At 51.5% G+C, this 24130-nt stretch overlaps 2 protein-coding genes and 1 pseudogene across 3 annotated transcripts; all 3 read left to right on the forward strand.

The window, feature by feature from the left end:
- The first annotated feature begins 1282 nt into the window (after window positions 1-1282).
- Window positions 1283-5569, forward strand: LOC139184044 (bone marrow stromal antigen 2-like; annotated as a pseudogene).
- Window positions 5570-10601: 5032 nt separating this feature from the next.
- LOC109561435 (bone marrow stromal antigen 2-like) lies at window positions 10602-14726 on the forward strand. 2 transcript variants are annotated; one of them, XM_070792567.1, is made up of 5 exons: window positions 10602-11049; window positions 11822-11876; window positions 12159-12210; window positions 12474-12589; window positions 14155-14726. In XM_070792567.1, the coding sequence occupies exons 1-4, from the start codon at window positions 10741-10743 to the stop codon at window positions 12568-12570; spliced, it is 513 nt and encodes a 170-aa protein (XP_070648668.1). In that variant the 5' UTR covers window positions 10602-10740; the 3' UTR covers window positions 12571-12589; window positions 14155-14726. The 2 variants fall into 2 exon arrangements, with proteins under 2 accessions (XP_070648668.1, XP_070648667.1); XM_070792566.1 differs by having other exon boundaries at window positions 10610-11049; window positions 12822-14726.
- A 6022-nt stretch (window positions 14727-20748) lies between these two features.
- LOC109561436 (bone marrow stromal antigen 2-like) lies at window positions 20749-23523 on the forward strand. Its single transcript, XM_019963882.2, has 5 exons — window positions 20749-21100; window positions 22039-22093; window positions 22350-22410; window positions 22684-22802; window positions 23194-23523. Exons 1-4 carry the CDS (start codon window positions 20786-20788, stop codon window positions 22781-22783), a joined length of 531 nt encoding a protein of 176 aa, XP_019819441.2. The 5' UTR covers window positions 20749-20785; the 3' UTR covers window positions 22784-22802; window positions 23194-23523.
- Window positions 23524-24130: the final 607 nt, after the last annotated feature.

Raw genomic sequence — 24130 nt, forward strand, 5'->3', positions numbered from 1 at the left:
ACAAAAACTCCTGAACTCCCAGAGGGGTTTCTGCAAAGCGTTTTTCAGGTGAGGGGACGTTGGGCACAGATTATGGGATCAGCTCCTGCACAGTTCTCCTCGTGGCTGATGAGGTCACAGGGTGTTTGTCACAGGGATTAACATCATCCATCTTTTCCCACCAGTAGGTCTGGGGAGTAGACACTAATGGTCCTAAGTACTTAACATTTTCCATTAGGTTGGTGGGGCTTTTTCATTTGGAGAAGGACATGGCAACCCACTCCAGTATTCTTGCCTGGAGAATCCCAGGAACAGAGGAGACTGGAGGGCTATACGGTCTATGGGGTTACACAGAGTCGGAAAGGACTGAAGTGACAGCAGCAGCAGCAGCTTTTTCATTTGGAGCCTGTGCAGGCAGGGGACAGCCCAGGCTTTGGGTTTAGGTTTTGGTTTCAGTTTCCTCTATCCTTTTCCCGGAAAAAAACGGTGGGTTGCTGTCACCAGATTCTGGCCTTGGGCATTTCTGGGTTGGATGCTGGCCAGTAAGATCCTGTGAAAGGGGAATGGGGCTCCCTGGGACACACCATAGGGCATGGGCGTTTTCATCTGTAAAAAACACCTCAGGAATGTGTACTAGATACTATTATCTCCATACTTCATAAAGGAGCTAAAACAGAAGATATGGGGGAGGAGTCTGCCCTGGGAAGGCCGCTTAGAGTCCTGTTCAGTTACAGTTCAGAGGGTTTTTGTGGGGTCCCGGGGTGGTAAAGGCAGTTGCTGGCAGAAAGAGCAAGTTCCTGCCTGGAGCCAGGACAAGGGCCTGGGTGGCTGTTTGTTGCCTGGTGCGTCCCCTGGTGGCCATGTAGGACAACTGCAGTCTGAGTACTGTTTGAGGTCCAGCTCTTCTCCCCTCTTCCTGCAGGCTCTGGTTGGTCTTCTGACACCCTCCATGCCTCCTAATGGTCCGCTCGGCAGGGGACAGAGACGCTAAGTGAACCCCTCAAGGTCACCAGGAGATCCCTGAATTCTAAATCCAGTCGCCTCAGTCAGACACAACACCGCCCCAGTCACCACTCACGTCTCAGCCTTCATTTCTCCCAGTTGGGGACATGGCCCCCCAAAACGCCCTCTGCCTCTTCCGTTTTGTGGTACAGAACACAGAGCTGCCGTGCACCGGCCGCTCAGTAACTGCAATGGTCACCCTCAGAAACATGGAGGAGAAGGGCTAGGGCTTGACAGGGGGTGTCCCAGGGAGCCCCACTCCTCTCTCACAGGATCTCACTGGCCAGCATCCAACCCAGAAAGCCCCAAGGCCAGAATTTGGCAAAACCAACCCAACGTTTTTCCCCGGGGAAAGGAAATAGGAAACTGAAACCTAAACTGCAAGCCTGACTGCCTCCTGCCTGCACAGGCTCCTTTCGAGTACCGCCATCTCAGAGGATCCTCCTGGAGCTTCTCATTGGTCGGCACCACTATTATGCTAATCAGGGGGCAGTCTTAGCCTATAAAAGTTCCAGCAGTTCAGTCAGGATGGCACTACTTCTTCTATTCACTACAGACCAGTGCTAATGGACACCGAGGAGGACATGAGTGAGTTCGTGATGCCCATAGACAAAGAAAAGGACTCGAGTGAGTCAGCGCTGTGTGGCCGCAAGCTGCCGCTGTGGCTGGGGCTCCTGCTGCTCCTGGCGGCGGTGGGGCTGCTTGTGCCCATGATCTACTTCGCTGTCATTGCCAACAGCAAGGCCTGCGTGGATGGCCTCCAAGCACAGAAGGAGTGTCAGGAGGTCAACCAACACGTGCAGCGCCAGCTAACCCAAGCCCAGGAACTCTTAAACGAGAAGAAAGCCGAAGCTGCCACCTGCAAACAGGCTGTGGTAAGCCATTGCAGCCCCTCGAGAGGGCCCCGGACTTAGAGGTCTCTCCCAGGGTCTTTGTGGAGATCGAGATAGACCTTGAAACTGTGTCCTTTTTGCCACCACCGGGGTTTGGGAACCTCCAAACTCTCTCTGGGATGCTGGGGTACGTTGAGGGGGAGCCTTAAAACTCCCAATTATGTGCGTCAGTATCCCTTTAGGATATGAAGGATCTCTAAACTCTGGCGCTTGAATGGGGGGATCTAGAAACGCCCCTTGGGCAATCTCGGGGAACAGAAATCCCCTCTAGGGGCTGGGAACAGGACCTACCCAGCTCTTTCCACAGAATACTGAGAACCTTTGAAATTTTCACTTCTGTTCTAATATGGAGACGTTGAAACTCTGTGGACCTCTAACTTGGGCTTTGAAATAATCACTCCCACTTCCGACCCCCAGCCCCTTGTTTCTGGTTATAGAAGGAACTCTTAATCTTATTGGGCTATAGGGCATCTAGAAAATTCTCCTAGAGTCTGGGCATGGGGAACCTCCACATTCTCTTCTGGGGGCCTTCAAACTCCCATTTTGAGGATCACACTCTTACGGGTGTCCCGGGGAAGGTGGGAGGTTGTGCCCATTCTTCAAGGTAGAAGACTGAGGGGCCAGGGGAGGGTTGGATGGGAAATGAAGAGTGTGTGCATCTGAGCCTCTGTTCCCAGGGCTCAGGGAGGGCCAGAACCCAGGCACAGGAGTCCAAGTTCTGACTCTCCCCTCTGACCCAGGTGACCCTGAGGGACTCTCTGAAGACGGAGCAGGCACGAGTGGAGGAGCTTCAGGGTGAGAAAAGCAAATGACCAGGGTTCCTCACAGTGGGCTAGGGGGGTAGCGACAGGTCAGGTGTTGAAAGGGAGTCCGGAGGGAGGGTCCCAGGGTTGTGATCAGGCAAGAGGAAGGGGGGCCAGATTCCATTTCGGGTGGGGGAGCCCAGAGCCGGGTTTCCCAGCTGGTAATGAATGAACACCGCGCGAAGTCACGTGATGTCCCGGCTGGGTGTCAGGTGGCTTAGCGAGATCACTGTGTCCACGAGGCCTCTGAATCTGTACCCTATCCCTCAAACAGGATAGTTGGCGACCTTGAACCAACAACTGCATGACCTTTCGGAGAAATTAAGGTGCGAGACCACGCCCCGGCCACGCCCCTTTCACTCCACCCCCAGACTCCCGAGTCCCTTCGGCTCAGAAAAACCCTATGCTCAGGGGGACTAAGTTTAAGTCCCAGCCTCGTCCCAACTGTCACACATCCCTGGGGTGGCCACTGCTCACTCTCCTCCCCAGCGACTTGGGGGAGGAGTGGAGATTCTTAAAGGCAAAGCGCAGATCCCCTGGACCCCTGGGGTCCGCAGCCTGAGTTCCCCGATTTCTATTCCAGAAGAAAGAGTGAGGCTTCCGCAGAGGATTACCCCTCTAGATTCTCCGTCCTGTTCTTCCCCGCGTTTCTTGCGGGTGTGGTGATGACCGCGGGTGTGCTCATCACCTGCAAGTGTCTGAAGAAATGAGGTCCCAGAAAGCCGGCCGGTACGAAGGGGGTGTCTCGAGGGAGAAGAAAGCTCGGAGGGGCGGGGAGCTGGGCCTGGGTCAAGGTCTTGGGTGGTGGCCTGCCTGCGGGGCAGGGGGCTGGGCACCGGGGAGTGGAATCTGGAGACCGAGGGAGGGCTCAGTGAGTTGGGAGGGGCCTTAGAGTCTGGTGGGGCTGGGAACGGAGCCTGATCCGTCTGCCTCTGACTCCCTATTCTGATGTCTTTTAGGCCACAACCAGGACTGGGCCAACTCCAGCTCGGATTCCCGGTTTGAGGCTTCCGGACCTGGCCAGTCCCGACACGACCACATGGCAACAAAGTTGTAGGGAAGATGGGATAGCCTAAGGGGCCCAAGACAGGGCAGTCCTGAAAGGATGCCTTGAGAGTGGAAAAGTAGCAGAGCTGGCCCAGGGCCGCCTAGAGCTAGGGATGGCACGAGAGTCGGGTTGTGGCACCTCCATCTTGCTGACACTGCTCTGAGAAAGTCACTTTCCTCTTGGGTCTTTGGACTCGAAATGGAAACATCCCTTTTGGGGGCAAAACTGGACTCTCGAGTGTTTGGAGCGTTACTGGGTGACCTCCCAAAGCATCTGTGGCCTGCCCTGCAGACAAAGGTGGACATCCACTGACATCCACAACCAGCCTTCTGTGCTCTAGAATGTTCCTCAAGATCTCTGTGCTCTAGAATGTTCCTCAAGATCTCGGGGGTTCCAGCAGGCACCATCCCCCTGCATCCCCAGCCCTCTTCTCTGCTGGCAGCCTCTAAAGGACCCTGGTCAGAGCTCCCTGCCTGCAGCTTTCTTCTCTCATCTCCTGGCTGCTCTCATCTCATTACCATTGCATCTTCTGATGACAACGGTTCCACGAGGAAACCGACGCTGAGACGAGGGACACTTTGTCCTGGCTCCCAATCCCTTCCGGCAGAAAGTGCAGGGCTGGGACTCACACTTGGATGAGCAGACTTGGGACAGATCTGTGTCACCTTGTCCTGCCACCTCCATCCCCCAAGCTCCTATTCATCCCACAGTACCCAGCTCTGGGAGCCCCTCCCCAGAGACTTCTCTGCTTCTCAAAATGAAGTCCTCGAAGAGTTCTCTGATGACTTGGTGGTTAGCATTCCAGGCTCCCGTGGCCTGGGTTCAGTCCCTGGTCTAGGAACTAATATCCCATAAGCTGGGAGACATGACCAGTAAAAAGGAAAGAACGCTCTCCCTGTGTGTGCCCCCTGCTCCTAAAATGGTGTTTGATGGTGGCTTTTGTTAACTGAGCCCCTTATAAGCGTATGGTTTCTACATGACTACAAAGAATGTTCCCGAATGCTTTAGTGGAATGAAGCTTGTGAAAAATAACAAAGAGCCAAAGTGGAAACTGTTTGAGTGACAAAATAAATATCATCACGTGTAAAATAAATATCCATGAATTCGCAGGAATATAAATACATGACTGACTAAAACAATAAATGAAAGAGAGGAGAAAAATCTCCCAGGCCGAAGAATATCAAATGACATTCACAAATATCTCACCCTCAAGAGGATGATGTGTGGGTCCCATGGCTTTGGTGTGGGCTATAAATGGTCACCTCTTTCCAGAAGGCACAGGTGGAAGAGAGGAAGGAGGTAGCTTTCTGGTGGAGACGCCTGACGGACACCACCTCAGCCAGGGCACCACGATCAACATCACAGGGTAAGTCAGGCTGATAGCCCGTGTCCTGGGCACATGAGTGTCATGAGAACAGCACGTGCCCTCTCCGGTCCTTCTCGCCAAAGGCCAGTCCAACCATGAGAACAACCCCAGACCAATCCCACCCGAGGACCACCCTACAGAACACCTGACTCTCCACTCTCAAGGTCATCACGACCAGGAAAGCCTGAGACTCTGCCTGACCCAAGGGAGCCTACAGAAGCATCAGGACTCAGTGTCCTGTGAGGATCCGGGGGCAGAAAAAGGACATTAGGGGAAACTGAGGAGATGGGAATAATGCGTGGATTTCAGTTAATCCTGTTACTGGTCAGCACTGGTTCCTACATTGCAACACGTGCACCTTAGAGATGAAAGGTGACCAAGGTGGTGGAAATGGAAACGGAGTCTATGGAATGTTTCTGGACTGTCTTTGCTGGATTTGTGCAAACCAAAATAAAGTGAGTCTTGAAAAAATAACAAAGCTTGGGACTTCCCTGGTGGTCTGGTGGTTAAGGCACCTCACTTAAACTGCAGGGGACATGGGTGAGATCTGTTGTCAGGGAACTAAGATCCCACATTCTGCAAGTCACAGCCAAAAAACAGAAGGAAAAAAAGATAGATTAGGACTTTCCTAGTGATCCGGTGGGTGAGACTCCACTCTCCCAATGCAGGGGGGCCTGATTTGGCCCTGATCAGGAAACTAGATCTCACAGGCAACAAGTAAGATTCCATGTGTCCAGGCAAAGATTCAGCCTGCCACGAATAAGACCTGGCACAGACAATTATATATATACATATGTTTTTTAAAGCATAAATTCAGAAGAATATGAGTTACTTTTTCCAATCAAAATCTTGGAAAACTCACAAACTTCCTGTTTTCAGGGCTGAGACTAGAATGAGGTGAATACAGCACTGGTTTGGTTGCAAAATGTGGGGGGGGGGGGCACAAAAGTTCTCTTATGTTCATCCCCATTTTACAGCTATGGAAACTAAGGCTAGGATGAAATCACTTGCCCAGGGCTGGCAGGGAGGCAGGGCTGAGCACATGCAACCTTGACCCCTATCTCAAATCATGGTCCTAAGCTGACCCTAAAGTTCAAAATTCAGCCCAGTGGAGCTCAGATACCAGCTTTGCCAAGGGCCCTGTCTTTGCACCTGGAGTCCTAGCCTGGGAGGGAGGCCCTCCTCAGGCCCTCCTCTGCGTGTCCCTCCTCTGGGGACACAGAGGCTCAATGTCAGTCTCTACAGCAAGTCCATCCCTGGGTCATTTGGCTGCTGAGTGGCTTTAATGGAGTTGGGGTGGGGGTGGGGTGAGGAAATTGTCATTGTTCAGTTACTCAGTGGTGTCCCTGGCTTTGCAGCCCCATGGACTGCAGCTTGCCAGGCTCCTCTGTCTTCCACTCTCCTCCAGAGTTTGCTCAAATGAGTTGGTGATGCTATCGAACCAACTCATCCTCAGCTGCCACCTTCTCCTCTTGCCTTCAGTATTTCTCAGCATCAGGGTCTTTTCCAATGAGTTGGCTCTTCCAATCAGGTGGCCAAAATATTGGAGCTTCAGCATCAGTCCTTCCAATGAATACTTAGGGTTGCTTTCCTTTAGGATTGACTGGTTTGATCTCCTTGCTGTTCAAGGATCTCTCAAGAGTCTTCTCCAGCACTTCAGTTGGAAAGCATTGATTCTTCAGTGCTCAACCTTCTTTATGGTCCAACTCTCCCATCCATACATGACTATTGAAAAGACCATAACTGTAAATATATGGAATTCTGTTGGAAACGTGATGTGTCTGCTTCTTAATATCCTGTCTAGGTTTGTCAGAGCTTTTCTTTCAAGGAGCAAATGTCTTTTAATTTCATGGCTGTAGTACCCATGCTCAGTGATTTTGGAAACCAAGAAAATAAAATCTGTCACAGTTTCTGCTTTTTCTGATTTTATTTTCCATGAAGTGATGGGACCAGATGCCTTGACCGTAGTTTGTTGCTTGTTGTATTTCAAGCCAGGTTTTTCATTCTCCTCTTTCACTTCATCAAGAGGCTCTTTAGTTCATCTCCCCTTTCTGCATTAGAGTAGTGTCTTCTGCATGTCTGAAGCTGTTGATATTTCTCCTGGAAGTCTTGATTCCTGCTTGTCGTTCATCCAGGCCAGCCTTTCACATGTTGTACTCTGCATAAAGTTAAACACGCAGCGTGACAGTATAAAGCCATGTCTCACTCCTTTCTCAATTTTGAGCCAGTCAGGGTTCCAGGTCCAATTCTAAGTTTGCTTTGTGACCCGTATATGGGTTTCTCAGGAGACAGATAACATGGTCGGGCACTCTCATCTCTTTCAGAATTTTCCACAGTTTGTTGTGATCCACACAGTCAAAGCCTTTAGCACAGTCAATGAAGCAAAAGTAAATTTTTTCTGGAACTCCGTTGCTTTCTCCACAATCCAAAGAATGTTGGCAATTTGACCTCTGGTTCCTCTGCCTTTTTGAAACCCACCTCAGACAATGGATGTTCTTGGTTCCTGTACTGCTAAAGCCTAGCCTGAAGGACTTTGAGCAAACCTTGCTAGCTTGTGAAATGAGCACAATTGTATGGTAGTTGGAACATTCTTTGGCATTGCCTTCCTTGAGATTGGAATGAAAACTGACCTCTTCTGGATCTGAGTTTTACAAATCTGCTGACATATTGAGAGCAGCACTTTAACAGCATCATCTTTTAGGATTTGAAACAGCTCAGCTGGAACTCCATCACCTCCACTAGCTTTGTTTATAGCAATGCTTCCTAAGGCCCACTTAACTTCACACTCCAGGATGTTCAGCTCTAGGTGAGTGACCGTAGCATTATGGTTATCTAGGTCACAAAGACCTTTCCTCTATAGTTGTTCTGTGTATTCTTGCCACCTTTTCTTAATTATTTCTGTTTCTCTTAGCTCCTTACTGTATCTGTCCTTATTGTGCTCGTCTTCTCATGAAATGTTCCCAGGATACCTCCAATTTTTTAGAAGAACTCTCTAGTCTTTCCCACTCTACTGTTTTTCTCTATTTCTTTGCATTGTTCCTTGAAAAAGGCCTTCTTATGTCTCCTTGCTGTTCTCTGAAACTCTGCCTTGAGTCGGGTTTCTCTCCCTTCTCCCTTGCCTTTCACTTTTCTTCTTTCCTCAACTGTTTGTGAGGCTTCCTCAGACAACCCTGGTGGCTCAGACAGTAAAAATCCGCCTGCAATGCAGGAGACCTGGGTTCAATCCCTGGGTTGTAAAGATCCCCTGGAGGAGGGCATGGCAACCCACTCCGGTATTCTTGCCCGGAGAATCCCCATGGACAGAGCTGCCTGGTGGGCTAGAGTCCATGGGGTGGCAAAGAGTCGGACACGCCTGAGTCACTAAGCACAGACAGCCACTTTGCCTTCAGGTATGTGTTTGGCTTCGGAACAGCTTTGGTCCCTGACCCCTGTATGGTGTTATAAACCTCCCTCCATAGTTCTTCAGGCGCTCTGTCTACCAGATCTAACCCTGTGAGTCTATTTGTCACCTCCACTGTAAGGCTTTGGATTTAGGTCATACCTGAATGGCCTAGTGGTTTTCCACTACTTCCTTTAATTTAAGCCTGAATTTGGCAAGAAGGAGTCATGATCTGAGCCACAGTCAGCTCCAGGTCTTATTTTTGCTCACTGTATAGAGCTTCTCCATCTCTGGGGGCAAAGAACATAATCTGATTTCAGATAGACTATCTGGTGATGTCCGCGTGTAGAGTCATCTCTTGAGTTGTTGGAAGCGGGTCTTTGCTGTGAGCCTCGTAACTAGGCAGAGGGGTGTCATCCTGAACACCAGGATCCCTGGCTTTGGCCCCACGTACCATCTGATCCAGCTGACTGCAAACCCTGCAAATGGCTGAGCCTACAGAACCTGGGTAGTGGTCGGGCTGTGGTGAAAGAAGCCAGTGGACAAGTGCACAGCTGCCTCCAGAAGTCACTTCCTGCAACAGGAAGTGTGTAATCAGGCCATTGATCATTTGGAAGGGAGATCAGTGCAGCCTGAGTTCCCTGGAATGCCACTCCAGCGTCCCACCCCCTTTGGAGGGCTCTCCCTAGACACCTCCTGCCCAGGTCCTTTGGGTTCTGAGTGTCCCAAATGGATCTGATCTGCTTTCCTCAAAATGTACTCCTCACTCCTGGGCCTGATTTCCACATTTGCCCTCAGTCCATCTGCCCTGAGTCACACGCCCAGCCACACAGGCACTGAGTGCCCACTGGATGCAGAGCGCTTCACTCAGAAGTCCACATTGGCCTCTCCTGACGAAGCCGCTCCTGTGATGGCCCCACGTTACAGACGAGGAAACTGAGCTTCCGTGAACTGAAGTCCGTGACCCTGGCACACAGTGAGGACAGACAGACAGAAATTGTGGGGTTTGCAGCAGAGGAAGCTTCATTGCAGGGCCCCGCAAGGAGGCCGGTCGCTTATACCCCCAGTGAATCCTGACCCCTCCAGAGGTCTCTGAAAAGCATTTTCAAGGCCCAGGGGAGGGGCCAGTGGGCCCAGGGTATGGGACGATTCTCTGAGTGACAGATAGTGAGGTCACAGGGGTTAACATTATCAATCTTTTTTCCACCAGTAGGTCTGGGGGCTACATGTCCTGATCCTCATGTGGTTAACATCTTCCATTTGGTGTGTGTGGCTTGGGTAGGAGGAAGGGGGGTGGCATTTTCACACTTGTGAAAACAACTCAGGGACGTGTGTTAGATACTATTATCTCCATACTTCATAAAGGAGCTAAAACAGAAGATATGGGGGAGGAGTCTGCCCTGGGAAGGCCACTTAGGGTAATGTTCGGTTACAGTTCAGAGGGCCTTTTTGGAGTCCCGGTGTGGTAGAGGCAGATGCTGGCAGAAACAGCAAGTTCCTGTTACGGAGCCAGGACAAGGGCCTGGTGGTTGTTTGTTGCCTGGTGCGTCCCCTGGTGGCCATGTAGGACAACTGCAGTCTGAGTAGTATTTGAGGTCCTGTGCTTCTCTCCTCTCCCTGCAGGCTCTGGTCGGTCCTCTGACACCCTCCATGCCTCCTGATGGTCCACTTGGCAGGGGACAGAGACGCTAATTGAACTCCTCAAGGTCACCAGGAGATTCCTGAATTCGAAACCCAGTCTCCTAAGTCAGACACAACGCCGCCCCAGTCACCACTCGTCTCAGCCTTCATTTCTCCCAGTTGGGGACTTGGCCCCCCTAAAAAGCCCTCTGCCTCTTCCGTTTGTGTTACAGACGAACACAGAGCTGGCGTGCACCGGCTGCTCAGTAACTGCAATGGTCACCCTCAGAAACATGTAGGAGAAGGGCTAGGACATGACATGGGGTGTCCCAGGAGCCCCACTCCCCTCTCTCAGGATCTCACTGGCCAGCATCCAACCCAGAAAGCCTCATGGCCAGAAATTGGCAAGAGCAACTCAGCCTTTTTTCTCGGGAAAAGGAAACTGAAACCGAAACCTAAACGGAATGCCTGGGCTGTCCCCTGGCTGCACAGGCTCCACTGGAGTGTTGCCAAGTCACTCCAGTCCTTCTGGAGCTTGTCATTGGTCGGCACCGCTATTATGCTAATGAGGGGGCAGTCTTAGCCTATAAAGGTTCCAGCAGTTCAGTCAGGATGGCACTACTTCTTCTATTCACTACAGACCAGTGCCCATGGACACCGAGGAGGACATGAGTGAGTTCGTGATGCCCATAGACAAAGAAAAGGACTCGAGTGAGTCAGCGCTGTGTGGCCGCAAACTGCCGCTGTGGCTGGGGCTCCTGCTGCTCCTGGCGGCGGTAAGTCTGCTTGGGACCCTGATCTACTTCGCTGTCATTGCCAACAGCAAGGCCTGCGTGGATGGCCTCCAAGCACAGAAGGAATGTCAGGAGGTCAACCAACACGTGCAGCGCCAGCTAACCCAAGCCCAGGAACTCTTACACAAGAAGGAAGCTGAAGCTGCCACCTGCAAACAGGCTGTGGTAAGCCATTGCAGCCCCTCGAGAGGGCCCCGGACTTGGAGGTCTCTCCCGGGGTCTTTGTGGAGATCGAGATAGACCTTGAAACTGTGTCCTTTTTGCCACCACCAGGGTTTGGGAACCTCCAAACTCTCTCTGGGATGCTGGGGTATGTTGAGGGGGAGCCTTAAAACTCCCAATTATGTGCGTCAGTATCCCTTTAGGATATGAAGGATCTCTAAACTCTGGCGCTTGAATGGGGGGATCTAGAAACGCCCCTTGGGCAATCTCGGGGAGCAGAAATCCCCTCTAGGGGCTGGGAACAGGACCTAGCCAGCTCTTTCCACTGCATCCTGAGAGCCTTTGAAATTTTCACTTCTGTTCTAACATGGAGGACCTTGAAACTCTGTGGACCTCTAACTTGGGCTTTGAAATAATCACTCCCACTTCCGACCCCCAGCCCCTTGTTTCTGGTTATAGAAGGAACTCTTAATCTTATTGGGCTATAGCCCAGGGCATCTAGAAAATTCTCCTAGAGTCTGGGCATGGGGAACCTCCACATTCTCTTCTGGGGGGCCTTCAAACTCACATTTTGAGGATCACACTCTTACGGGTGTCCTGGGGAAGGTGGGAGGTTGTGCCCATTCTTCAAGGTAGAAGACTGAGGGGCCGGGGGGTGGGGTGGGGAATGGGAAATGAAGGGTGTGTGCATCTGAGCGCCTCTGATCCCAGGGCTCAGGGAGGGGCCAGAACCCAGGCACAGGAGTCCAGGTTCTGACTCTCCCCTCTGACCCAGGTGACCCTGAGGGACTCTCTGAAGAAGGAGCAGGCACGAGTGGAGGAGCTTCAGGGTGAGAAAAGCAAATGACCAGGGTTCCTCACAGTGGGCTAGGGGGGTAGCGACAGGTCAGGTGTTGAAAGGGAGTCCGGAGGGAGGGTCCCAGGGTTGTGATCAGGCAAGAGGAAGGGGGGCCAGATTCCATTTCGGGTGGGGGAGCCCAGAGCCGGGTTTCCCAGCTGGGGATGAATGAACACCGCGCTAAGTCACGTGATGTCCCGGCTGGGTGTCAGGTGGCTTAGCGAGATCACTGTGTCCACGAGGCCCCTGAATCTGTACCCCATTCCTCAAACAGGAGAATTGGCGAGTTTGAACCAACAACTGCAAGACGCTCTGACGAAGGAAAGGTGCGAGACCACGCCCCGGCCACGCCCCTTTCACTCCACCCCCCCAGACTCCCGAGTCCCTTCGGCTCCGGAAAAACCCCGACGCTCAGGGAACTAAGTTTAAGTCCCAACCGGGTCCCATCTGCCACACAACCCTGGGGTGGCCGCTGCTCACTCTCCTGCCCAGCGGCTTGGTGGGGGAGGAGTGTAGATTCTTAAGGGCAGAGCGCAGATCCCCTGGAGCCCAGGGGGCCGCAGCCTGAGTTCCCCGATTTCTATTCCAGAAGAAAGAGTGAGGCCTCAGCGGAGGACAACGGTTCAGTGTGGTTTTTCATGTTACATATGTGTACGCTCATCATCTGCAAGTGTCTGAAGATATGAGGTCCCAGAAAGCCGGCCGGTAAGAAGGGGGTGTCTCGAGGGAGAAGAAAGCTCGGAGGGGCGGGGAGCTGGGTCTGGGTCAGGGTCTGGGGAGGTGGCCTGCCTGCGGGGCAGGGGGCTGGGCACCGGGGAGTGGAATCTGGAGACCGAGGGAGGGCTCAGTGAGTTGGGAGGGGCCCTAGAGTCTGGTGGGGCTGGGGACGGAGCCCGGGATCCGTCTGCCTCTGACTCCCTATTCTGATATCTTTTAGGCCACAACCAGGACTGGGCCGACTCCAGCTCAGATTCCCGGTTTGAGGCTTCCGGACCTGGCCAGTCCCGACACGACCACATGGCAACAAAGTTGTAGGGAGGATGGGGTAGCCTAAGGGGCCCAAGACAGGGCAGTCCTGAAAGGATGCCTTGAGAGTGGGAAAGTAGCAGAGCTGGCCCAGGGCCGCCTAGAGCTAGGGATGGCACGCGAGTCAGGTTGTGGCACCTCCATCTTGCTGACACTGCTCTGAGAAAGTCACTTTCCTCTTGGGTCTTTGGACTCGAAATGGAAACATCCCTTTTGGGGGCAAAACTGGACTCTCGAGTGTTTGGAGCGTTACTGGGTGACCTCCCAAAGCATCTGTGGCCTGCCCTGCAGACAAAGGTGGACATCCACTGACGTCCACAACCAGCCTTCCGTGCTCTAGAATGTTCCTCAAGATCTCGGGGGTTCCAGCAGGCACCATCCCCCTGCATCCCCAGCCCTCTTCTCTGCTGGCAGCCTCTAAAGGACCCTGGTCAGAGCTCCCTGCCTGCAGCTTTCTTCTCTCATCTCCTGGCTGCTCTCATCTCATTACCATTGCATCTTCTGATGACAGCGGTTCCACGAGGAAACCGACGCTGAGACGAGGGACACTTTGTCCTGGCTCCCAATCCCTTCCGGCAGAAAGTGCAGGGCTGGGACTCACACTTGGATGAGCAGACTTGGGACAGATCTGTGTCACCTTGTCCTGCCACCTCCATCCCCCAAGCTCCTATTCATCCCACAGTACCCAGCTCTGGGAGCCCCTCCCCAGAGACTTCTCTGCTTCTCAAAATGAAGTCCTCGAAGAGTTCTCTGATGACTTGGTGGTTAGGATTCCAGGCTCCCGTGGCCTGGGTTCAGTCCCTGGTCTAGGAACTAATATCCCATAAGCTGGGAGACATGACCAGTAAAAAGGAAAGAACGCTCTCCCTGTGTGTGCCCCCTGCTCCTAAAATGGTGTTTGATGGTGGCTTTTGTTAACTGAGCCCCTTATAAGCGTATGGTTTCTACATGACTACAAAGAATGTTCCCGAATGCTTTAGTGGAATGAAGCTTGTGAAAAATAACAAAGAGCCAAAGTGGAAACTGTTTGAGTGACAAAATAAATATCATCACGTGTAAAATAAATATCCATGAATTCGCAGGAATATAAATACATGACTGACTAAAACAATAAATGAAAGAGAGGAGAAAAATCTCCCAGGCCGAAGAATATCAAATAACATACACAAATATCTCACCCTCAAGAGGATGATGTGCGGGTCCCATGGCTTTGGTGTGGGCTATAAATGGTCACCTCTTTCCAGAAGGCACAGGTGGAAGAGAGGAAGGAGGTAGCTTTCTGGTGGAGACGCCTGACGGACACCACCTCAGCCAGGGCACCACGATCAACATCACAGGGTAAGTCAGGCTGATAGCCCGTGTCTTGGACGCATGAGTGTCATGAGAACGGCACGTGCCCTCTCCAGTCCTTCTCACCAAAGGCCAGTCCAACCATGAGAACAACCCCAGACCAATCCCACCTGAGGACCACCCTACAGAACACCTGACTCTCCACTCTCAAGGTCATTATGACCAGGAAAGCCTGAGACTCTGCCTGACCCAAGGGAGCCTACAGAAGCATCAGGACTCAGTGTCCTGTGAGGATCCGGGGGCAGAAAAAGGACATTAGGGGAAACTGAGGAGATGGGAATAATGCGTGGATTTCAGTTAATCCTGTTACTGGTCAGCACTGGTTCCTACATTGCAACACGTGCACCTTAGAGATGAAAGGTGACCAAGGTGGTGGAAATGGAAACGGAGTCTATGGAATGTTTCTGGACTGTCTTTGCTGGATTTGTGCAAACCAAAATAAAGTGAGTCTTGAAAAAATAACAAAGCTTGGGACTTCCCTGGTGGTCTGGTGGTTAAGGCACCTCACTTAAACTGCAGGGGACATGGGTGAGATCTGTTGTCAGGGAACTAAGATCCCACATTCTGCAAGTCACAGCCAAAAAACAGAAGGAAAAAAAGATAGATTAGGACTTTCCTAGTGATCCGGTGGGTGAGACTCCACTCTCCCAATGCAGGGGGGCCTGATTTGGCCCTGATCAGGAAACTAGATCTCACAGTCTTTGCACCTGGAGTCCTAGCCTGGCAACAAATAAGATTCCATGTGTCGCAACAAAGATTCAGCCTGCCACGAATAAGACCTGGCACAGACACTATATATACACCTATATTTTTTAAAGCATAAATTCAGAAGACTATGCATTACTTTTTCCAATTGAAATCTTAGAGGGAAAACTCACAAACTTCCTTTTTCCAGGGCTGAGACTAGAATGAGGTTAGTACAGCACTGGCTTTGGTTTCAAAACGTGGTGGGGGGGGAGGAGCACAAAAGTTCTATTATGTTCATCCCCATTTTACAGCTATGGAAACTAAGGCTAGGATGAAATCACTTGCCCAGGGCTGGCAGGAAGGCAGAGCTGAACACATGCAACCTTGACCCCTATCTCAAATCATGGTCCTAAGCTGACCCTAAAGTTCAAATTTCAGCCCACTGGAGCCCCGATATCTGCCGGTATCCAGCTCCAGCAGCCAGGGATTCAACCTGAAGAGATGAACGGTGTCGGCAATGAGACAGCCTCTCAGTTTTCTTGGACTGCCTATTTATTTCAAGTTTAAGATTCTCTATACTTTTACAAAAACATTAGGTCAGAGGTTTGACATTTTCAGTTCCCCCTCAGCCACATTTATTATCTCCATAAATCATTGTTGCCCTTCAAACAGAGTTCCTGCTTCAGGATTCTCTCGGAATCAGCTTTACGTCTATTATCCACTTCCTCTTCTGTGTCCTATAGTTAACTTGTGATTACATTATAACTCATGCTACATTCCTCAGTTTATTTATCTTTCTAAATCCCGTTTGCCCCTAACATCCTAAGCTCACTATCTCTTAAAAAGGCTTCTAGCTATAGTATCTCTAAAATTCCTGACCTCTATAAGCTACAGTAAAATATGCTAACATTACAACATTCTTTAAATCTTCAACTTCTAACTATTTTAATTATTTCTAAGCCTTAAATTCAGTAAACTCCTTTGCCATAAACATTCTCCTCACAAGTAGGCTTCAGATAGCAATCCCTCCCATGGCCTCAAGCTGCGGCCTATGTGCTCATCCTGGAACACTCTTTTGTAAAAGTCCTTGAACAAATGTCCATGATTAACTTTATGAATTATTCTCTGAGCACTGCTGCAGAAGGCTTTGTACCTTCGCAAGCTCCTCTCAAGAACAATAAGCACCTTAATATTCTTTTTTGGTCAACTCAGCCCAGGAGAGGAAAAAAACAAGTCAGAGTTACAAGGCCTAACTCCTTCATCGCGGGTCCATGCCTGCGGAATGAGAAGAGGGGTCTGGGGCCGTGCCTCCATTTTGTCAGTAATGCCTAACGCGGCTTCCGACACCTATCAGCTTTGCCAAGGGCCCTGTCTTTGCACCTGGAGTACTAGCCTGGGAGGGAGGCCCTACTCAGGGGACACACAGGCTCCACGTCAGTCTCCACAGCAAGTCCATCCCTGATTCCTGGGTTATTTGGCTGCTGAGTGGCCTTAATGGAGTTGGGGGGGTGGGGTGAGGAAATTGTCATTGTTCAGTCACTCGGTGGTGTCCCTCGATTTGCAACCCGATGGACTGCAGCTTGCCAGGCTCCTCTGTCTTCCACTGTCTCCCAGAGTTTGCTCACATTCATGTCCACTGAGTCAGTGATGCTATCGAACCAACTCATCCTCTGCTGCCGCCTTCTCTGCTTGCCTTCAATCTTTCTCAGCATCAGGGTCTTTTCCAATGAGTTGGCTCTTCCAATCAGGTGGCCAAAGTATTGGAGCTTCAGCTTCAGTCCCTCCAATGAATATTCAGGGTTGGTTTCCTCTAGGATTGACTGGTTTGATCTGCTTGCTGTCCAAGGATCTCTCAAGAGTCTTCTCCAGCACCTCAGTTGGAAAGCATCGATTCTTCAGCGCTCATCCTTTCTTGTGGTTCAACTCTCCCATCCATACATGACTACTGAAAAGACCATAACTGTAAATACACGGAATTCTGTTGGAAACGTGATGTGTCTGCTTTTTAATATCCTGTCTAGGTTTGTCAGAGCTTTTCTTCCAAGGAGCAAATGTCTTTTAATTTCATGGCTGTAGGAACCATCCCCAGTGACTTTGGAAACCAAGAAAATAAAATCTGTCACAGTTTCTGCTTTTTCTGATTTTATTTTCCATGAAGTGATGGGACCAGATGCCTTGACCGTAGTTTGTTGCTTGTTGTATTTCAAGCCAGGTTTTTCATTCTCCTCTTTCACTTCATCAAGAGGCTCTTTAGTTCATCTCCCCTTTCTGCATTAGAGTGGTGTCCTCTGCATGTCTGAAGCTGTTGATATTTCTCCTGGAAGTCTTGATTCCTGCTTGTCATTCATCCAGGCCAGCCTTTCACATGTTGTACTCTGCATAAAGTTAAACACGCAGCGTAACAATATAAAGCCATGTCTCACTCCTTTCTCAATTTTGAGCCAGTCAGGGTTCCAGGTCCAATTCTAAGTTTGCTTTGTGACCCGTATATGGGTTTCTCAGGAGACAGATAACATGGTCGGGCACTCTCATCTCTTTCAGAATTTTCCACAGTTTGTTGTGATCCACACAGTCAAAGCCTTTAGCACAGTCAATGAAGCAAAAGTAAATTTTTTTCTGGAACTCCGTGGCTTTCTCCACAATCCAAAGAATGTTGGCAATTTGACCTCTGGTTCCTCTGCCTTTTTGAAACCCACCTCAGACAATGGATGTTCTTGGTTCCTGTACTGCTAAAGCCTAGCCTGAAGGACTTTGAGCAAACCTTGCTAGCTTGTGAAATGAGCACAATTGTATGGTAGTTGGAACATTCTTTGGCATTGCATTCCTTGAGATTGGAATGAAAACTGACCTCTTCTGGATCTGAGTTTTACAAATCTGCTGACATATTGAGAGCAGCACTTTAACAGCATCATCTTTTAGGATTTGAAACAGCTCAGCTGGAACTCCATCACCTCCACTAGCTTTGTTTATAGCAATGCTTCCTAAGGCCCACTTAACTTTACACTCCAGGATGTTCAGCTCTAGGTGAGTGACCGTAGCATTATGGTTATCTAGGTCACAAAGACCTTTCCTCTATAGTTGTTCTGTGTATTCTTGCCACCTTTTCTTAGTTATTTCTGTTTCTCTTAGCTCCTTACTGTATCTGTCCTTATTGTGCTCGTCTTCTCATGAAATGTTCCCATGATACCTCCAATTTTTTAGAAGAACTCTCTAGTCTTTCCCACTCTACTGTTTTTCTCTATTCCTTTGCATTGTTCCTTGAAAAAGGCCTTCTTATGTCTCCTTGCTGTTCTCTGAAACTCTGCCTTGAGTCGGGTTTCTCTCCCTTCTCCCTTGCCTTTCACTTTTCTTCTTTCCTCAACTGTTTGTGAGGCTTCCTCAGACAACCCTGGTGGCTCAGACAGTAAAAATCCGCCTGCAATGCAGGAGACCTGGGTTCAATCCCTGGGTTGTAAAGATCCCCTGGAGGAGGGCATGGCAACCCACTCCGGTATTCTTGCCCGGAGAATCCCCATGGACAGAGCTGCCTGGTGGGCTAGAGTCCATGGGGTAGCAAAGAGTCGGACACGCCTGAGTCACTAAGCACAGACAGCCACTTTGCCTTCAGGTATGTGTTTGGCTTCGGAATGGCTTTGGTCCCTGACCCCTGTATGGTGTTATAAACCTCCCTCCATAGTTCTTCAGGCGCTCTGTCTACCAGATCTAACCCTGTGAGTCTATTTGTCGCCTCCACTGTAAGGGATTGGATTTAGGTCATACCTGAATGGCCTAGTGGTTTTCCACTACTTCCTTTAATTTAAGCCTGAATTTGGCAAGAAGGAGTCATGATCTGAGCCACAGTCAGCTCCAGGTCTTATTTTTGCTCACTGTATAGAGCTTCTCCATCTCTGGGGGCAAAGAACATAATCTGATTTCAGATAGACTATCTGGTGATGTCCGCGTGTAGAGTCATCTCTTGAGTTGTTGGAAGCGGGTCTTTGCTGTGAGCCGCGTAACTAGGCAGAGGGGTGTCATCCTGAACACCAGGATCCCTGGCTTTGGCCCCACGTACCATCTGATCCAGCTGACTGCAAACCCTGCAAATGGCTGAGCCTACAGAACCTGGGTAGTGGTCGGGCTGTGGTGAAAGAAGCCAGTGGACAAGTGCACAGCTGCCTCCAGAAGTCACTCCCTGCAACAGGAAGTGTGTAATCAGGCCATTGATCATTTGGAAGGGAGATCAGTGCAGCCTGAGTTCCCTGGAATGCCACTCCAGCGTCCCACCCCCTTTGGAGGGCTCTCCCTAGACACCTCCCGCCCAGGTCCTTTGGGTTCTGAGTGTCCCAAATGGATCTGATCTGCTTTCCTCAGAATGTACTCCTCACTCCTGGGCCTGATTTCCACATTTGCCCCCAGTCCATCTGCCCTGAGTCACACGCCCAGCCACACAGGCACTGAGTGCCCACTGGATGCAAAGCGCTTCACTCAGAAGTCCTCATTGGCCTCTCCTGACGAAGCCACTCCTGTGATGGCCCCACGTTACAGACGAGGAAACTGAGCTTCCGTGAACTGAAGTCCGTGACCCTGGCACACAGTGAGGACAGACAGACAGAAATTGTGGGGTTTGCAGCAGAGGAAGCTTCATTGCAGGGCCCCGCAAGGAGGCCGGTCGCTTATACCCCCAGTGAATCCTGACCCCTCCAGAGGTCTCTGAAAAGCATTTTCAAGGCCCAGGGGAGGGGCCAGTGGGCCCAGGGTATGGGACGATTCTCTGAGTGACTGATGGTGAGGTCACAGGGGTTAACATTATCAATCCTTTTCCACCAGTAGGTCTGGGGGCTACATGTCCTGATCCTCATGTGGTTAACATCTTCCGTTTGGTGTGTGTGGATTGGGTGGCAGGAAGGGGGGTGGCATTTTCTCACCTGTGAAAACAACTCAGGAACGGGTATTAGATACTATTATCTCCATACTTCATAAAGGAGCTAAAACAGAAGATATGGGGGAGGAGTCTGCCCTGGGAAGGCCACTTAGGGTAATGTTCGGTTACAGTTCAGAGGGTTTTTTGTGGAGTCCCGGGGTGGTAGAGGCAGATGCTGGCAGAAACAGCAAGTTCCTGCCTGGAGCCAGGACAAGGGCCTGGTGGTTGTTTGTTGCCTGGTGCGTCCCCTGGTGGCCATGTAGGACAACTGCAGTCTGAGTAGTATTTGAGGTCCAGCGCTTCTCTCCTCTCCCTGCAGGCTCTGGTCGGTCCTCTGACACCTTCCATGGCTCCTGATGGTCCGCTCGGCAGGGGACAGAGACACTAAGTGAACCCCTCAAGGTCACCAGGAGATTCCTCAATTCACAACCCTGTCTCCTCAGTCACACACAACACCGCCCCAGTCACCACTCACGTCTCAGCCTTCATTTCTCCCAGTTGGGGACATGGCCCCCCCAAAAAGCCCTCTGCCTCTTCCGTTTTGTGGTACAGAACACAGAGCTGGCGTGCACCGGCCGCTCAATAACTGCAATGGTCACCCTCAGAAACATGTAGGAGAAGGGCTAGGACTTGACATGGGGTCTCCCCGGGAGCCCCACTCCCCTCTCACAGGATCTCACTGGCCAGCATCCAACCCAGAAAGCTCCAAGGCCAGAATTTGGCAAAACCAACCCAACGTTTTTCCCCGGGGAAAGGAAATAGGAAACTGAAACCTAAACTGCAAGCCTGACTGCCCCCTGCCTGCACAGGCTCCTTTCGAGTACCGCCAACTCAGAGGATCCTCCTGGAGCTTCTCATTGGTCGGCACCACTATTATGCTAATCAGGGGGCAGTCCTAGCCCATAGGGGTTCCAGCAGTTCAGGATGCTACTACTTCTATGCACTACAGACCAGTGCCCACGAACACCGAGGAGGACATAAGTGAGCTCGTGATGTCCATAGACAAAAAAACGCTGTGTGACCGCAAGCTGCCGCTGGGGGTGGGGGTCCTGCTGCTCCTGGTGGCGGTGGGGCTGCTTGTGCCCATGATCTACTTCACTGTCACTGCCAACAGCAAGGCCTGCGTGGATGGCCTCCAAGCACAGAAGGAGTGTCAGGAGGTCAACCAACACGTGCAGCGCCAGCTAACCCAGGCCCAGGAATTCTCACATAAGAAGGAAGCCGAAGCTGCTGCCACCTGCAACCATACTATGGTAAGCCACTGCAGCCCCTAGACAGGCCCAGGTCCTTGAGAGGCTCTCCCAGGGTCTTTGTGGAGATCCAAAGGGACTTTGAGACTGCCCCCTGGATGTCTCCACCAGGCTTTGGGGACCTCTGACTCTCCCTGAGTTGCTGGTGTGGGGAGCCTTAAAACTCCCATTATGGGTGTCAGTATCCCTGTAGGGTATCAAGGCTCTCTAAACTCTGGCGCTTGGATGGGGGGACCTAGAAACTCCCCTTGGGCCAATCTTGGGGAGCAGAAATCTTCTTTAGGGACTGGGAAGAGGACCTCCCCAGCTCCTTCCACTGCATCCTGAGAGCCTTTGAAATTTTCACTTCTGTTCTAACATGGAGGACCTTGAAACTCTCAGGGACATCTAAGTTGGTCTCTGAAATCTTCCCCTACCTGCACCCTGGCCCATTTTCTGGTTTTAGGAGGACCTCTTAATGTTCTTTAGCGACTTCCCTGGTGATCCAGTGACTAAGACTTTGTACCCCCAATACAGGGGACATGGGTTTGATCCCTGGTCATGGAACTAGATCCCTTGCAGCAATTAAAGATCTAGCATGTTGCAACTAATACTCAGCCCAACCAAATAAAAATTTTTTTCAAATAAATATTAAAAAAATTTTTTTTGTGCAATACCCCAGTGGATCTGGAAACTTCTTCTAGGGCATAGGAAACCTCCAAATTCTCTTGCGGGGGCAGGGGGCCTCAAAACTCACACTTTGAGGATCACGCTCTTATGGGTGGCCCGAGGAGGGTGGGAGGTTGTGCCGTTTCTTCACGGTGGGAGACCGAGGTGCAGGGAGAGAGTTGGCGGGGAAATGAAGTGGGTGTGGGATTTGAGCTCCTCTGATCCGAGGGCCTGGGGAGGGGTCCAGCGCCCAGGGACAGGAGTCCATGTTCTGACCCTCCCCTCTGACCCAGGTGACCCTGAGGGAGTCTCTGAAGAAGGAGCAGGCCCAGGTGGCAGAGTTTCAGGGTGAGAAAAACACAGCCAGGGTTCCACGGTGGGGGGCGGTGGGGATCAGGTGTTGAAAAGAAGTAGGGAGGGAGGGTCCCAGGGCTGGGGTCCAGAGACAGGGAGGGGTGGAGTTGGGGAGGTGTGGGGGGGCTCCAGATTTCCCAGCAGGGACTGGATGAGGGCCTGAAGAGTCATGTCCTGGGTGGGGGTCAGGTGAGTGGGTGTGGTCACCGTGTCGACCTGCCCCTGATTCTGTACCCCACCCCTCAACCAGGAAAGTTCAAGATACTGAACCAAAATCTGAAGGACGCGTTGGCCGAGGTGGAGCGACTAAGGTCTGAGAGGAGCCCCCCACCCCCACCCCGGGGCACGCCCCTTTCACCCAACTCCCGACCCCCTGGGCACGGGGCAAAAAACCTCGATGCTCAGGCGACCAAGTTTAAGTCCCAGCCTCGTCCCATCTGTCACACAGCCACTGGGGGCGGGGGGCGCTGCTCACTCTTCTCCGCAGCGATTTGTCGGGAAGGAGTGCAGGTTCTTAGGGGAGAAGCTTTGAGCGGCCCGAGCGGGCCCGGCAGCTGCCTGAGTGGCCCGGATCTCTACTCCAGAAGACAGAGTGAGACCTGCTTCAAAAACAACGCGTCCAGCTGCTCGAGCTTCCTATTCGTTGTGATCGCGGTCTTGGTCCTCAACGCTCTGCTGACATGAGATCCCAGAAAGCCGGCCGGTAAGGATTGGGCAGCTCCTGGGAGAAGAAAGCTCGGAGGGGCCGGGAGCTGGTCTGGGTCAGGGTCTGGGGAGGTGGCCTGTCTGTGGGGCGGAGGGCTGGACATGGAGAAGGATCTTGGAGAGGGAGGGAGCACTCAGTGAGTAGGGAGGTCCTGTGGGGGGCGGGGCTTGGGGCGGGGCCTGTGTTCTGTCCGCCTCTGAGCCCGTATTTTGTTTTTCCTTTAAAAAAATTTTTTTAATTTATTTTAATTTTTGGTTTTTGGTCGCTCTGCATGACATGCGGGATCTTAATTCCCAGACCAGGGATCGAACGCGCAACCCCAGCATTGGAAGTGCAAAGGCTTTACCAGCCAGGGAAGTACCTGAGTCCCTATTTTGATGTTTTTTAGGCCATAACCTGGACTGGTCTGGCTCCCTGTCTGCTTCCCTGTGTGAGGCTTCCTGACTCGGCCAGTTCTGAGGGGACCACATGGCAACACGGTTGTGGGGGTGGGGGGATGGGGTAACCTAAGGGGTCCAAATGGGTCGGCTCTGGAGGGATGTCTTTCGTGGAGAAGTAGGGGGTTGCCCCAGTCTGCCCTAGAGTTGGGGAGGGCTCAGGGGTGAGGCGTAGGGCACCTGCTTCTTGCTGACAGCTTCTGCTGACATCTAGAAAGTCACTTTCTTCTGGCGTCATTTGGCTCCAAAAAGTAAACACCCCTTTGGGGGGAAAAATTGTACTCTCAAGTTTTTGGAGTGTTATCGTGTCACCCCCAAGCACCTGGGACCTGCCCTGTGAGCAACGGTGGACACCCATTGACATCCAAACTCAGCCTCTGTGCTCTAGAATGTTCCTTGGGATTTCTGGGGTGCTGGCAGGCATCACCCCACTGCCCCTCCCCCAGCCCTCTTCTCCTCTGAAAGTGAGAGAGAAAGTCGCTCAGTCATGTCCAACTCTTTGTGACCCCTATAGTCCATGGAATTCTCCAGGCCAGAATACTGGAGTGGGTAGTGTTTCCCTTCTCCAGATCTTCCAAACCCAGGCTTCCAAAGCAGGTCTCCCGCATTGCGGGCAGATTCTTTACCACCTGAGCCACAAGGGAAGCCCAAGAATACTGGAGTGGGTAGCCTATCTCTTCTCCAGGGGATCTTCCCGACCCAGGAATTGAACCAGGGTCTCCTGCATTGCAGGCGGATTCTTTACCAACTGAGCTACCAGGGACCTACACCCTCATCAATGCTCCCTGCCTGCAGGTTTCTGCTCTCATCTCCTGGCTGGATCTTCTGATCCAGTGGTTCCATGAGGAAACTGTGGCTGTGATGAGGAGCACTTTGTCCTGATTCCCA

Source organism: Bos indicus, chromosome 7 (genome assembly GCF_029378745.1).
Source record: "Bos indicus isolate NIAB-ARS_2022 breed Sahiwal x Tharparkar chromosome 7, NIAB-ARS_B.indTharparkar_mat_pri_1.0, whole genome shotgun sequence".
NCBI lineage: Eukaryota > Metazoa > Chordata > Mammalia > Artiodactyla > Bovidae > Bos > Bos indicus.

Excerpts from the sequence above, each read along its gene's own strand:
- LOC109561435 (XM_070792567.1), top strand. The coding sequence starts at position 10,741 with ATGGACACCGAGGAGGACATGAGTGAGTTCGTGATGCCCATAGACAAA. Across the intron at positions 11,050-11,821 it reads CCACCTGCAAACAGGCTGTG|GTGACCCTGAGGGACTCTCT; the intron begins GTAAGCCATTGC and ends CCTCTGACCCAG. Across the intron at positions 12,211-12,473 it reads GACGCTCTGACGAAGGAAAG|AAGAAAGAGTGAGGCCTCAG; the intron begins GTGCGAGACCAC and ends TTTCTATTCCAG.
- LOC109561436 (XM_019963882.2), top strand. The coding sequence starts at position 20,786 with ATGCACTACAGACCAGTGCCCACGAACACCGAGGAGGACATAAGTGAG. Across the intron at positions 21,101-22,038 it reads CCACCTGCAACCATACTATG|GTGACCCTGAGGGAGTCTCT; the intron begins GTAAGCCACTGC and ends CCTCTGACCCAG. Across the intron at positions 22,094-22,349 it reads CCAGGTGGCAGAGTTTCAGG|GAAAGTTCAAGATACTGAAC; the intron begins GTGAGAAAAACA and ends CCCCTCAACCAG.